The following is a 14,167-nucleotide window of genomic DNA, read 5'->3' on the forward strand; positions in this document are numbered from 1 at the left end:
GGCCTGTAATGAGGTACATCGGCAGATAGGTGTTGTTTGCAGGAGTCCAATCTCGCTATTGCCCCTGGGTAGCAGGACCGAGGGGACACCGGCTGCAGATCTGAAATAGCCGGTGGTGATGCAGTCAGGACTAAGGCGCTTTGGCAAAGCTGTGTGAGGATCTAATAATACGGAAGCTAAGGAGCTGCGCGTTAGGAATGAGGGGGTCTCCGTTTGCGATGACGAAGGTGGGGGGATTAGAAGGTGCTGAAGATGATCCTGCGGCAGCCGACGGCCCCCCTGTGCGTTCATTCGACGTTAATCCCAGGAGAGCGGCTTACCTTCCCCTCTCCTCGCCCCGGCTGCACGGCGGCCTGGTATAGCAGCGTAGGTGTCCGCGAGACAAGACCCCATACTGGCGACTCCGTCCAGACACCCGCGAGACCTGAACCAGCAGCCTCCTGGCTCTCGGGTCCTTCTGAGGCCAGATAACTCGAAGAGACCCTAACCTGGGATTTGAACGTCTGACCGAGGTCACTCTAAAACTTGACATGGAGCACTCGACGACCGGAAGGGCTGGCTCCTAACAACTCAGGCCTTCAGATACCTGAAACCAAACTGTCGGCCAACAAGCCCCCAAAACCTGAAAGACTGCCTAGCAGACCCCAACACTGAGCTGCCATGCTCTCTGACATCTGAGGGGTGACAGCAGACCCCCCAAAAACCACAACACTGAACCACAATTCTCTCAGAGAACAGACCACCACAGGACATCCACAGCACCAGTGGTCTGCCCTTAAACCCGCTCACCCCAAGACCCACGTAGTGGGCCTGCCCATGTCCAGTGGCGGTATCCTGGCCTGGCTCTTCCTCGGGCAGCACACAGAGCCTTCTGCTTCGGACAAGCTGAAAAATGTTGCGTAAGTACATGAGATCCTACCCGAAACCCGGAAGTATCACATTCTAGTACCTATCTAGCGTTTTCTATGACTACTTTTTGCTACATTTCACTGTTATAGAGGCCTCTTGTCAGTAGGGATAAGGGGACTTTATATCCCTAATCCAATTTTTTCATAATACTACTACCAAACAGTGATGCTACCGCACTGTGCAGAAAGTAGCACACTATGTCTGTCACGATGTAGCACACAGAGGGAGAGGAACCACCATCAAATGCAGGACTTTAGTGCCTTAATTTAACTACATGGGATTACATCTCAGGGTTGTAGCTTTGAATAACCATTTGCAAGACAAAATATCATCGGCGTGAAATCATATTACCAAACCTGATGCAGTTTTCTTTCACTGTACTTGGAAATGCAAAGACGTTGTTAATTTTTTATTAATGCAGACTACCAATTTATCTTTATTCTGGAGGTGACATAAATGTCAGTAATACCGACATCATATATTTTAACATACAACCCAGTTGTATGCTTTAGCTTGCCGAAAATCTCAGGGCATTCTGTACAGCGCCTCCTGGCTTTGGTCAAGGCATAATGGTGGCACTGCTGCTGTTTCCAGAGTGTCAACAGATTCCTTAGACTCATTGCATTGTCCTGAGCTTGCTGAACAATTTGTTGTACTAGAATATTTACTGAGTAACGTGCGAGGCCTGCAGACGTGAAAGCAGCAAGATTTGCAATCGTACATAAAAGGATGTGGGTTATTGCAACACAACCACACATACTGCTAGATGTGACAGGCAAGTGATCTGATGAGACAGTAGTTTCCTTCCTCTTGTGATCTTATAGCCTGAGCACTGAGGGAACTTGCAACCAGGGTGCTGCGAACACAGGGGTACGGTGCAGTTAGAGCTGATGACACTGGACCAGTCGGTAAGAGCAATGCTTGTTCTCCTTTGTTGATCTGACATAATCTACTTATGGTGCAGTCCCGTCTGTAGAGCTGTGTAGAATTATCGGATCTTCAGGCTCAAAGCAGCCTGTGAGGTCACAGGCTGGCTTGTGAGATCGTGGACTAACCTGTACTGTCATCGAGTGGCCTATGAGCTCATAGAGTAACCTGCACTGTTATTGGTTGGTCTGTGAGGATACAGGCCTGTGAGGTCAATGACTAACCAGCATTGTCGCTCAGTGTCCTATAAGGTCCTAGAATATCTTCTGAAACTGTAGAGCAGTGTGTGACATGGTAGAGCAGCCACTGACTTCATAACATGGCCTGTGCCATCACCGAGAAACGTGAGGTCATAGTGCATCCGGTCGGATGATAAAGTGACTTGGGTCATAGAATAGCCCTTGTGGTCGCAGAGTAATTTATATATCCCTTGAGTTGTCTTTGTGGCCCTAATGAAGCCCAACAGGTAAAACAGCAGAGCATGGAGCTGTTAGTGAGGTCGTGAAGTGACCTATGAAGCCACAGAACAGTTGTTAGGGGTTAAAGGGTAACCTGTGAGGTTGAAGGGGAGACTGTTACGTCTAAGAGCAGCCAGTCAGGTCATCAGGCAGCTCATGAGATCATTAAGTGACCCATAATGTCACTAAATCAAACCAGGCTTAATCAATGGACAAGTGGAATATTGCATGATATTGCCATTGCCACCCTAAAATTTAATTTCACATTTTACGTGGATTAGCCTTTGTATATTGTCATCACAAGTTTGCACTGTAGACTGTACTTGGAGTAGAAATCTCACACTAGACACAGCTGGCTTGCTCTTGCATCACAGCACTGCGCTTAACGTCATGCTAAATAAGCTTTTTATGTGCAACCACAGAGGATGGCATCATTAGTGTGCCACTCTTAGCAAATCTAGCACCGTAAAATGTAACATTCACGCAACACAGTGCTACAAACTTTCACGCAGCACTGTGTTGTGCATACGTTGGTAAAACCAGGCCTGATTCTATCTATACATGTACTAATTGCATGTTTTTTGTCTTTCTGTACATGTACTGATTGCATGATTTTGTCCTTTGGTGTATCTCATTATTCAGAAATCAAAGTTTGGTGGACAAAGCACGTTTTGCTATGTATTGCAACAGTGCTGAGAAGTGCAGGTACTGTCCCCTTCAAATTAAAGAAGTGCAGGTACTCAATACCCGTCAGATCCTTGTCGTTTTAAAGCGCTGGTCAGCGTACAGGCATCAGACCCCCTGCACTATATAGAGTGGAAGGTCTGAATGCCTTCTTTTTTTCTGTCCACCACCACCAGATAAAACCCTACAATGACATACAGAAAAATAATAATGACCTCCACACCTTTTATTTTTCAGAAACAAACTGCAACTTTGGGAGTTTGGTTTGTTTCTGAAAAATAAAAAGGTTTGGTGCATGGCTGTCAGAAACATGAGGACGCAACAACGTGTTTGCATCTCCACCGAAGCCATGGTGGTGGCACCTCCTGTTAAGGCTCAGAGATCACCAAAAGGACAGTGGTAACCTCTGAATTTGGTGGGCAGCAGTCCTGCTCGGTGATGGAGGAGATTACCTCCACCACCCTGACAGATGGCTGGCCTCCTGCTAGGGTCTAAATCAGCCCCTTGGGTACTAAGTAATACTTTTCTTGAATATACAGTATTTCCCTGTGCTCTCACAGATAAGTCTTTGAAGTCATAAAGATGCATGCAAAGTCATCAAGCAGCATAAAGTAATAGAGCAATCTGAATTTCTATCACAACCCATGCTATTATGTAGTAGCTCTTTGTTGTGACATCAAAAAGTATTTCAGGCTAAAGGTTATAGACCAGTTTGTTGTGGCATAGGGATTAAAAATAACTGGGATGTAAGCCACATTTGTAAGCCAGATATATATAGCATCAAGGAACAACTACTTGGAGTTGAGTACTAAATCTATATTTATCCTCTTATACTAAATTTCATAATAATAGTTGTCAATATTCTGGCTATGATATTTTTGTAAGACAATACTTAAACTAAGACATTCTAGTAGGATTTCCCTTTGAAGGGCTTCTTTCTGTGTTGCAGTGACACCTCATCCTTTTGATGCTTAGTGCTCCTTATGTTCTTCCACTGCAGGTGCCGTGATGACCGAGCTGATTAAAGACCATGAGATAGGTCCTGAGAGTCTGGAGCGCAGGAGCAGTGAAAGCACAATACCTTTCCAGGTACAGAGGGGTGAGATCAACCAGGAGTATAGGGGTATTGAGTCCTCATCAAAGGACGGAGGGTGAGTTGTGTCTGTTGCAGGTTTGATTGCCTCAGGTGTGAGAGTCCTAGGTTTACCACAAGTGGCATGTGAGGCTTAGGGGTGGGTGCCATTCATGGTGTGATGAAACCAGGAGTGCCATATATGGTTGTGAGCACAGTGCTATGTAGCCATCTGTTTCATTCTCACTGCTTCCCCTAGATCTTCCCGGACCCTTGTGACTCATATGAGGGGCATATTAAGGTGCGCGACCGCCTGCCCTCCATTGTGGTAGAGCCCACTGATGTGTGTGAGGTGGAGAGTGGCGAGCTGCGGTGGCCCCCAGAGGACTTCCTAGTTTTGAGCGAAGAACAGGTGGAGGAGCAAGAGGAGTTGGAGTCTAACCAAGAAGGAATGGATAAAGCAGAGAGACCCCCAGGCAAGTACCCTTCTTCAGGGGGTCGAAGACGGGCCTAAACCAGCATTGGCATTTTCTAGAAATGTTGGTATCTGAGTCTAAACTTTAGCTTCCTATACCTGGGTCAACTCATTCAGCTGTGATGCAGAACTTTCAAAGCATGCTAGCTGGGAAGATATATCCTCTATGTTTCGCTGGAAAGGTTTAAATACGCATAAACACAACTATCAACATACATGATAGATTGACAGACATGTCTCACACAAGCTCTCCCTAGCCCCCATGACAGTGATAATTAAATGTGTTCCAAAAACGCATTTTTGAAAGCAACTGTAACAATACATGCACATTCAAATATTTATTACTACAGTGCACACATCAAATTCGAATTTATTACCAAAGAACAGTAAATGAAACATTAGAAACACTGATTACTGCCTCACAGATTGCATGTAACAAGGATTTACACAGTCAAACAACTCCCCTAAAAGACAGTAGCCTCTGCAATGTGATTTCACCTGGGGAGGGGATGGAGTAATGGTGGCCTCTGGTCTGAAGACACACAGAAAATGCTTGTTTCACAGATTATAAAAGAAAATATATTTTCTCATTAAAAAATTTCATTAAACTGTTAAGCGATTAATATGGAGACTAATTTTGTTTTGCTTTAATTACTCTGCAATAATTCTGTTGGCGGTGCTACCGCGGTCATTCGCCCTGGCGGTTTTTACCGCCAGGGTTAGAATGACCACCTTAGTCTCCTTCACCCTCTACATACTACTTGGTGCATTCATATAATACTGTACTGTAGGTTAACCATACTTAAAACAGGAAGGATATTTTGACTTATCACATCTTTCAAATGTGGACATACTTTCCCAGACTGTGTTGTGACATTGACTTTAACATTTTATGCTTTCCACCCATCAACCTAGAAACAATGCACAATAGAGATTTCCTTAACATTAGTGAAAAGAAGTCTGGATTTTAACAACACTGAGGCAGGTACTATGCATTATTTTCTTGCTTTAATTTCCAATAGCAGCCAAGTATAAAAGAACTACAGTACCCAGAAACACCAGGTAAAAAGGAAAACAATATGACATCAGGATAACTCAACTAATCAAAAGATGTGTAACTTAATAATTATCTTGCCTGAGAGAAACACGCCCTCTTCTCTTATGACAGCTAAAACATTAAGATTGTAACATAGGAAATATACTCGTCATAATATTAAAGGCCAATGGAATACTGGAGAAGTCCTTAGCCCAAATCACGGATGAGAGAATTGCAAGACTCCAAAATTCCAAGGACAGTCGAGAATCCGAAGGGTTCCTTTCAGAACATGTCTGGAAAGTCAAATGCTCAATACCATCCATCGAAATATGCTATGAACTTGAAAGCTTCTTAGGTGGAACAGGATATGGCACTATAAAATCAAACGTGGAAGGGTTAAAAAATTCCAGCGATAGGAAAATACTCGCCGCCTTGTCTTTAAAAGAATCCAGAAATCCCTTCACTAAAGCTAGGGAAATCTGTATTTCATTACAAGACCGGAGGCTCCTATTGTGGTTGTCCAAAGCATAGATACAACAGTACTAGCCTTGTGAGCAATTGGTTTGCAACAATAGTTTTTTAAAGTATTCTCATTTGCCCAATCTGCAAATCTGGCAATGCCCTCAAGTCCAACACCAGCCCAAAAAGCCTTTGAATCCATGGCTCCTCTAGCAGAATGAGCTCCAAAAGCATTAATGTCAGTACCCGCTGGATTCATATCCCATTTACCCAAACTTGATAAAGCAGCGGAAAACACAGGTTTATGAGGTTTTCGATAAGATATTAGAAGTTGAACAGAGGATGCTCTCAGAGGTAGGTTGCTAATATATAGTTTTTCAGACAATTTCCTACACATAATTTGGGTTGTGAAGGGAAATATGGGAAATGAACAGATGATAAATTAATTTTTGTCCTTCTAGAAATCTGAAAACTTGCTAAAAGAAAGGGTAAATTGTAGAGAAGATACATCTAAAGCTTTAACATCTGATACATGTTTCACCAATACTAGGCACAACAAAACTGTTAATTTTGTGGACAAAACTTTTAAAGAAAGTTTGTCATTGTCCTGCTGTGAAAGAAACAATTGCAAAACAAAATGTATGTCCCACACATGGTTATATTTAGGTGAAGGAGGATTAGAAAAATTGACTCACTTCAACACACAACATATTAGTGGATGTTCACCCACCAGTCTTCCATTCATACTGACATGTTCTGCTTAAACAGCTGATTTATACGTGTTGCTCGCTCTTTAAGCCTTTCCCTGAGAGGTTAGGAAATTAAACAATTAAAGTCACATCAGCTGAAAAGGGATCTGGATTCTGTCCATACATCAGGTATGCTATAAAAGCCAGGCAGACTTGTAACATGTAGTTGTCCATGGCACCCAAGCCTGTTTAATGTACAGAGGAGCATCTGGCGAAATGTCTGTAGTTCTCCAACGGCGACCCAAAATCTTCCATGTAACTAGAGTCAGGGAGTTGCTGACAATCATTTTTACCCGGAATGCAAATAGATCCATCAGCATTGGACCAAACTTTGAAGAAATCTTCAATACAGAATGATGAAGATGCTGATCGCAGGAACTCTTAAGACTACTGGAACACATCAGCAATGGTGTTGAGGTTTTCAGGCAGGTATGCCACTTGAACGGAAAGTTTCTGTGTTAGACAGAACCCCCAAAAGCATTTGGCTAATTAGGCTAAGGGTTTGGACCTTGTTCCGCCCAGCTGATTGATGTCGCAAACTGCTGAAAGAATGTCCATTTTTAGCAGAAAGGAACAACCAAATTTGTCCCTGGTGAAGTTTCAAATCACAAAAGAACCTTTAACTAATTCTAAGCAATTTATGTGCAATAAAGATTTCTGATCTGACCACGGGTTTCCACTCGAGATATTGCCACATCTTGTGCCCCAACCAGACTGACTGGTGTCGGATCCCAAAATAAGATCTGGAACAGTGGAAAATATTGCTCCTCTGTTCTAATCCTCTAGGTGATCGAACCACCAGTGTAGCCCTTCTCAAGATTCCAGATCCAAAGGAATTAATTCTGAATAAGAAAGACCTTTGCGGAGATAACACATTTTAGCCATTGAAGAGCCTTATAATGTAGGGGCCGTGGAAAAGGACATTTTGTTGTGGAAGTTGAAGAATACCCTGGTTCGTGTCTATGAGAAAAAATCCAGAAATTCAACTTGTTGTGATGGGGTGAGAGGTGATTTTTCCAAATTTAGCAGAAAACCGAGGTCTGCAATAACCCCAGACAACTGTTTTGGTATGCCTGAAGTTGAGTTTTGCCTTGAGCAAAAAGATAAAAGTCACCTAAATAGTCAAGTAATCTAATTCCTTAAGCTCTCAAATGGGCCACCACAGGTTTCATCACCTTCTTGAAGGCTAAGGTGCTGAAGAAAGATAGAAAGGAAAGGTTCTGAATTGGTAAACTGAATTTTCTCATGGAAAGTGAAGATAGTCCCTGTAACAGGGTGCTCCGGAATGGTCAGATATGCATCTTGGAGATCTAAGCGAACTTATCCAATGTTTCTGTAGTAACAAATCTCTTAGATGAACAATCATCTCCATTTTGAAGTGGTAATAGATCACAAAATTGTTGAAAGATTTCAGATTTATTTCTGGATGGAATTTTTTGTTTTTCTTCTGAAATAAAAATATTGTACTTATGAATCCGAGAGGATCAAATTTTGTAGGTTCCATTGCCCGCCTGCAAAGAAGAGACTGAACCTTTGTTTGTATCATTTTGGACAGTTTGTGAGAAAAAATTAGAGGTTGAGGTTGGAAATGTCAGAAAGGTGTTTGGAACAAATCTATACAGTAGCCCTGAAGCATTTGAAGGACCCATCAAACTAAGGTAATTGATTGCCAAGCCATTAGGTATTATTTTAAACAACCCCCAATGAGATGAAGGCCAGAAATGGGAGATTTTACCTTTAGAATTTGATCCTCTGTGCTGATAGACTATTGATCTGAAACCTCTGCTTCACTGGGGTAGAATTGGGTGTTTGATGTCGTGATTGAAAGCTTGACCATTGGAGCCTTTATAACTGATTCCTCTAGAGAGGTATCAGCCGTCAAAGCAACTCCTGTATTTGCCGGTCCTCCGAAAACATAAGAATCGCAGATTTTTCTCACGGAATATTGCCTCTTATCAATAAAGGCCAACGTTGATACATATTTACTCAACTCCTTAATAAAAGAGCCTCTAAATAGAAGACCATTTGCATGTTGACCCTTCTCCTTGGTAGATAAATTGCCCAATTTGGGATAAATTTTCAAGAGCAGACGTTTTGTTTGTTCCTGAGATATGTGAGCATTGGCATTACCTACAATGCATATAGCTCTCTGAGCCCAATTAGATATCATTTCTAGGTCAACTTGTGAATTGTCTAATTTAGCCTCCTTAGCCAAATCTAAACTTCTTGTAAGAGGACCGCTCAGGTCAATGAGTCTGTCCTGACAATTAGTCCAGGTCCTGTGCAATCCTTTGTTAGGATCTTTACGAAACTTAGAGAAAAATATTAACATGTTAGAATCAACTACAGGAGTAGCAGTTATATTGTCCTGAAGAGAAGGACAGGGACATTCAGAATGTAATTTATTTCTAGTGGGTTTATGCAATGGAAGCCTAAGATGGAGGGAGACATATCTGCTACATGATCTAAAGGGAACTATTCTGAAGAAACTAGGTGATGAATCAAAGTCGAGTCAAACTTAAGTTCCCCCAAATCATCTAAAACCATTGTTTTCCTAGGTTGAGAACATTCTCCTACATTCAGCTGAGAACTTCTTCACCTCTTTTCAGGAGGCCCTTGCCAGATCCTAAGACCTGAATCTATGTCATTGTTATTCCCTAAAACATCATTTTGATAGTCCATATCATCATCAATATCTCTGAGTTGAGTAATTTGTATTGAAAAAGATTTCTAGAATTAAGAACTTCTTGGGCTGGAGGACCTGACTTTTTTTGGGATATACTTTTTATAACATCCAATTTATTTTTATTAGATGATAAGCAGCTCTTTCCTTGCACTAAGTTGACTCTATCCTTCTGATCAAGCATTTTTTAGAGATGCTTCCAAAGATTTAGTGATGCCAGTCATAGAGGATGAAACCACTTGTTGAACAGAGTCCTTAAGGTAAGAACCCAACACCTCCTTTAAATTGTGAACCTCTGCCTTCTCATTATTACTTCATCTGAACATCAATCGAAAGAAAAATATATATGGCGAAATAACAAGGTTACGGTAAAGTAATACACCTCACAAATCCCTATAAAAGATGACTGTATGATTAAAATTACATACCAATTAAACTAAATATAATTACAATTATTTATGCAATTATTTTGTGTCCCATATCAGAAGGGAATTAAACCTGTTGTATCTCGAAGCAAAGCAAAATGCCAGTACTGAATAGATATCAGGAAAAAAAAACAATAATAACAATAATAACTCTGCCTAAGGGGCTGTCCTTTAAAGGATACTGGAGGAAAAGGTTGGGTAGAGATAAGGCATGCCCAGAGGGAGGAGAGCCACTTGTGAGGAAGAACGGCATCGGAAAATCAAAGCAGCCAATCCCCAAACAGAGTGTGGTAGGGGACACTCTCGTTCAACTCTGCTGATGAGGCTGCAAAGCGCCAAAGGCAGTACACAAGTGCACCAGTGTAGACTACAGTCACGCTGGAGACAACAGCAGCTGAAATAACCTGCTGGAAGAGCAGGCGTCGAGAGACTCAACAGGCCAAATCCACAGAAGACGCAACTGTCAAAGTGTTTGTAGGATCGCGAGCGCACAACAATGAGAGAATGGAACTATTAATTTAAATCAAGGATAGCAGGAACCCCACAAACCGTACTCATAGACAGCAATGAGTGACAAAACTAAACACAACTAAGCAATAATTATGAAAAATTAAGATGAGCTGTAACAGATGCTTATCTTCACTGCAAGCAGCAAGAAAACAGAACGTGTTTCTCAGTCAGGATAATTATCAAGTTACACATCTTTTGATTGGTTGAGTTACTGTAATGTGATATTGTTTTCCTTTGTAACCTGGTGTTTCTGGGTAATGTAGTTCTTGTATTATGGGTGCACCTGGAAATTAAATCAAGAAAAGAATGCGTAATAGTAGCCTCTTGTCTTGTATTAAAATATTGGCTTTATTTACCTGGAACAATTCTCCCAGGTCTCAGTTATCAACCTAAGAATTTTGTATTTGAGTGCTACAATTATCAAGACTCAGTGTGCCACATGCTTTCTTTCACCACTTCCACTGCCCTTCAGGTCTTTTAATCATTCTCACAGAAGTACTTCAGATGTACTCCAATTTTAGATATTAACCCCTGAACTGCTCTGATACCATTATATGTTCATTCTGGACCCTTATCTCTGTCAACATAAATTCAGAAATGATGCCTGCTGTATGGTCCTGCAATGATGCATTAGCGAAAGTGGTGGTTTGCTGGTATTGTCCTTTTATGATGCCCTAGTGCAGCTCGCTTGTGGTTCAATGATAATTTCAGAACCAATACTTTTTTAATTAAATTATTTGTTTTATCTAAATCCTCATGCTTATGCTTTGAAAGTCTCTCGGTGACTAATTCATTGATAACTAGAGGTTTAGCATACAAAATCAAATACCTCTTTTTTTTCTTAGTGGAGTGTTCTGTCCCATATCCCCTTGGGAATTGAGGACCAAACACTACAAGTACAAAGTATATTATTCCCACATGGCACATTAGATGTTGCCTTTTTTTTTTTAGGGCATTGGGTACCTTCTTGAGCACTTCTGGAACTGCCCAGTGTTACTACACATCCCACGCTTAACACTGCGGAGGTTGGGACATTCCACTTGGCCATAGTGAGCTTTGAAAATACTATAAAGAAGGACTTTCTTTTCAGTTAATTTTCCCAGTGTTTATCACTGCCTCATTTTCCTGTTTTTCTTCTTTAGAATTGCGTTAAGAGAGTTCTTAAATGTGTTCCCCTGTCACTACTGGTTTTTGGCTTTATGTACATTTGGTGATGGTCAGTCCCATATAACAACAAAGACATTAATTTTTTGATCTATTAATATTATTTCAGACATTATTCTACCTGGGACATAAGATGATTAACAACATTGGTATATATTTAGTATTGATGTTTCTTAAGAGTAGTTGAATGTTAGGCACCACTATGCCTTGTTTCTATCATACTACCCTTTAACTACAAGCTTTTGTGTGGGCCTGAACTGCAGAGACTCTATTCTCACTCCTACTGTTCACCACAGTTAGGTCCATGCAGTGGCATGATACAGTATTTAAATGGAAGCACTTTTTAATGTCAGTTATTGCCATTTCAGATGCTGAAAACGAAGATACAATAGAAGCTGGACCAATGATAAAGCAGATGTAAATTGCTCTCACATTCACAGTCAGACCAAGTGTAAATCAGAGTCGTAGCTTTTGTAAATACCTCATGAAGCTGAGTCTGGGTGCAAAGGTTAACACAAACCTTTTGTGAATCCTTGAACTAACCTCCATAAATTTAAACATAAGGGAATAAGAGAGCCCAAGCATCAAAAGATAAATGCCATCTACTTCAGATCAGCCAACTCACAGCCCAATCAGAACACAGTCAATCAATTTCACTTTGACCTGATCAATGCCTTATTGCACCAGAAGACAAATCCCAAAAAGTTACAGTATAAAGAAATTGTTAAATTAACAAGCATTCATGCTAGTAATCAGCATCCCTAGTGAAAAGGTTCACTCCACTATATTTAGCTAAAACATTGAAGAAGGCCAAAGGGCAACCTACGTTACCTCCAACCTGGAGTGTATCATCTCACTTCCACTAACGGATCAAATTCAACACCGTCGCCCCTTGCCTTAAGTAACCTTATTTAATACCTAACATACTCTCTACCTGAGTCTCTTAAGGCCAAACTGGTACCTTAATTATAGACTATTCCCATTCCACTTCCTGGACAATACAGCTACCTATTTAAAAGGTGGAGAAACCAGTTATGTATTTGGGTGCTTTAAAGTAGCTGAAAAACAAAAAAAAGCTACTGGTATTGAAAACAATGTAAATAAACATAAAAAGTAGCCAAGGAAACCATTACTCCTTTGCACTGGCTAAATGCTCCTTCAAGTGTACAAGAGAGTAACCTAGTACTGTGAGCTCCTTGCTGCTGTCAGTTGTGCATATTGGTGATGCAATACTTTTAATGCTGGAAAAGCACAGTGAAGAAGCCTTTACTATAGGCCAAAGGCTAGCAAGATTAGAGCCTAAATAGATTCGAGTACTGTCTATGTATGCAGTTGCACCCTTCTCCAGCAGTTATGTTGAGCCTGCAACAAAGCCATAGTTCACTTTCCAGCACAGTCTGTTTCTTGTTGTTTTTCTAGGTGTCTGTTGGAGGGTTGTTCCCCTTGCGTGCACCGCTGTTTGTAAATGGATCTGAGCGTTTGTAAATAAAGGTTTTTCCATTATGGGTTTGGCCATTCTCATTAATGAGGTTGTGATGCACTGAGTGTTCTATCTAGAAAGCCTATATTTGAATGAGTGTGCTAGGGTGCAACAGTCTATCTATAAAACTCGAGCTTATAATATATCTTACAACAAAGCCAACCATTTCAGCCTCATATTCTTACTCTTATTCTTGAGCTCCCTTCTTGTCCCATATCACAGGCAACTACTTTCCCCTGATACCATCACTCTCTGATCTCATCTTTTCTTTATTTGGACTGACCATATGTCAGAAAATGATACATAGACGACCCAGCACACAGTACAAAGAAGGATGCAGATGTTGATTCCAAATATAAGTAGTACATTTTTGATAGTAAGGTAACAGCCAATAGGCAGTAGAATACAACATCAATATTTGTTAGACAAGATAATTAGAGGGCTGAGTTACAAAGGCAGTGTGCCCCATTAGGAGCTTATCAGATTTCTGCCCAGTATTCCTCACCATCCTACTCCACCACACTGCCCCACAGTAACCGATCCCACAGCAAACGTCTCTGGGTGAAAAACTCCATCTTGTAAAACGACGCAGCTCAAAAGTAGGGTCATCATGTTAGATAGTTGAGTGAAATCTACATGTTGTATGAACAATAATACTTAACCCGCTCTTTAAAGAACAGATCTTTACAACTGTACCTGGCTCATCAGCTCTATTCCTTTCCCACATAGCTTCCTAGGCTCATCTGCATTGCCTTCCTGGGCCGAAAGAGGCAGGGAGAGACCGGGTGGAATTAAATGAGGTTAACGAGGAAGAATAAGTAGGAGAATGAGTCACAGGAGGTCCTGCCTGAACATGGAGGACAGTGTGAGCCCTTTTTTGTTCCAGTACTTAATTTGTTAGAGCTAGGCCCAAAGGTTTTCTTGGGAGCTCACTCTTGAATGTTAGGACTGCAGAAAACCAAGGCTGCTTAGTTTTGATTCTACCCAGGCCTCTTTCTTCCACGACCATAGACAAGCCTGTCTCTTTATCTCACTCTTGAAGGTTCTTTTTCATCCCTGTGTTCTCTCTTTGTCACTGATGTTCTATCTTTCTCTTGCTCTTTATGTACCACTTTTCTTTCTCCCACCTACTCTAG

General features: G+C 41.3%; 1 protein-coding gene across 2 annotated transcripts; it reads left to right on the forward strand.

Moving 5' to 3' along the window:
• Window positions 1–283: 283 nt before the first annotated feature.
• Window positions 284–13,054, forward strand: LBHD1 (LBH domain containing 1). 2 transcript variants are annotated; one of them, XM_069207030.1, is made up of 4 exons: window positions 284–899; window positions 3,979–4,067; window positions 4,310–4,526; window positions 11,920–13,054. In XM_069207030.1, exons 1-4 carry the CDS (start codon window positions 893–895, stop codon window positions 11,970–11,972), a joined length of 366 nt encoding a protein of 121 aa, XP_069063131.1. In that variant the 5' UTR covers window positions 284–892; the 3' UTR covers window positions 11,973–13,054. The 2 variants fall into 2 exon arrangements, with proteins under 2 accessions (XP_069063131.1, XP_069063132.1); XM_069207031.1 differs by lacking the exon at window positions 284–899 and adding an exon at window positions 1,698–1,817.
• The last annotated feature ends 1,113 nt before the right edge of the window (window positions 13,055–14,167 follow it).

This window comes from Pleurodeles waltl, chromosome 9, assembly GCF_031143425.1.
Source record: "Pleurodeles waltl isolate 20211129_DDA chromosome 9, aPleWal1.hap1.20221129, whole genome shotgun sequence".
NCBI lineage: Eukaryota > Metazoa > Chordata > Amphibia > Caudata > Salamandridae > Pleurodeles > Pleurodeles waltl.

Coding starts and splice junctions, on each gene's coding strand:
- LBHD1 (XM_069207030.1), top strand. Junction 4,068..4,309: donor AAAGCACAATACCTTTCCAG/GTACAGAGGGGT, acceptor TGCTTCCCCTAG/ATCTTCCCGGACCCTTGTGA. Junction 4,527..11,919: donor TAAAGCAGAGAGACCCCCAG/GCAAGTACCCTT, acceptor TTGCCATTTCAG/ATGCTGAAAACGAAGATACA.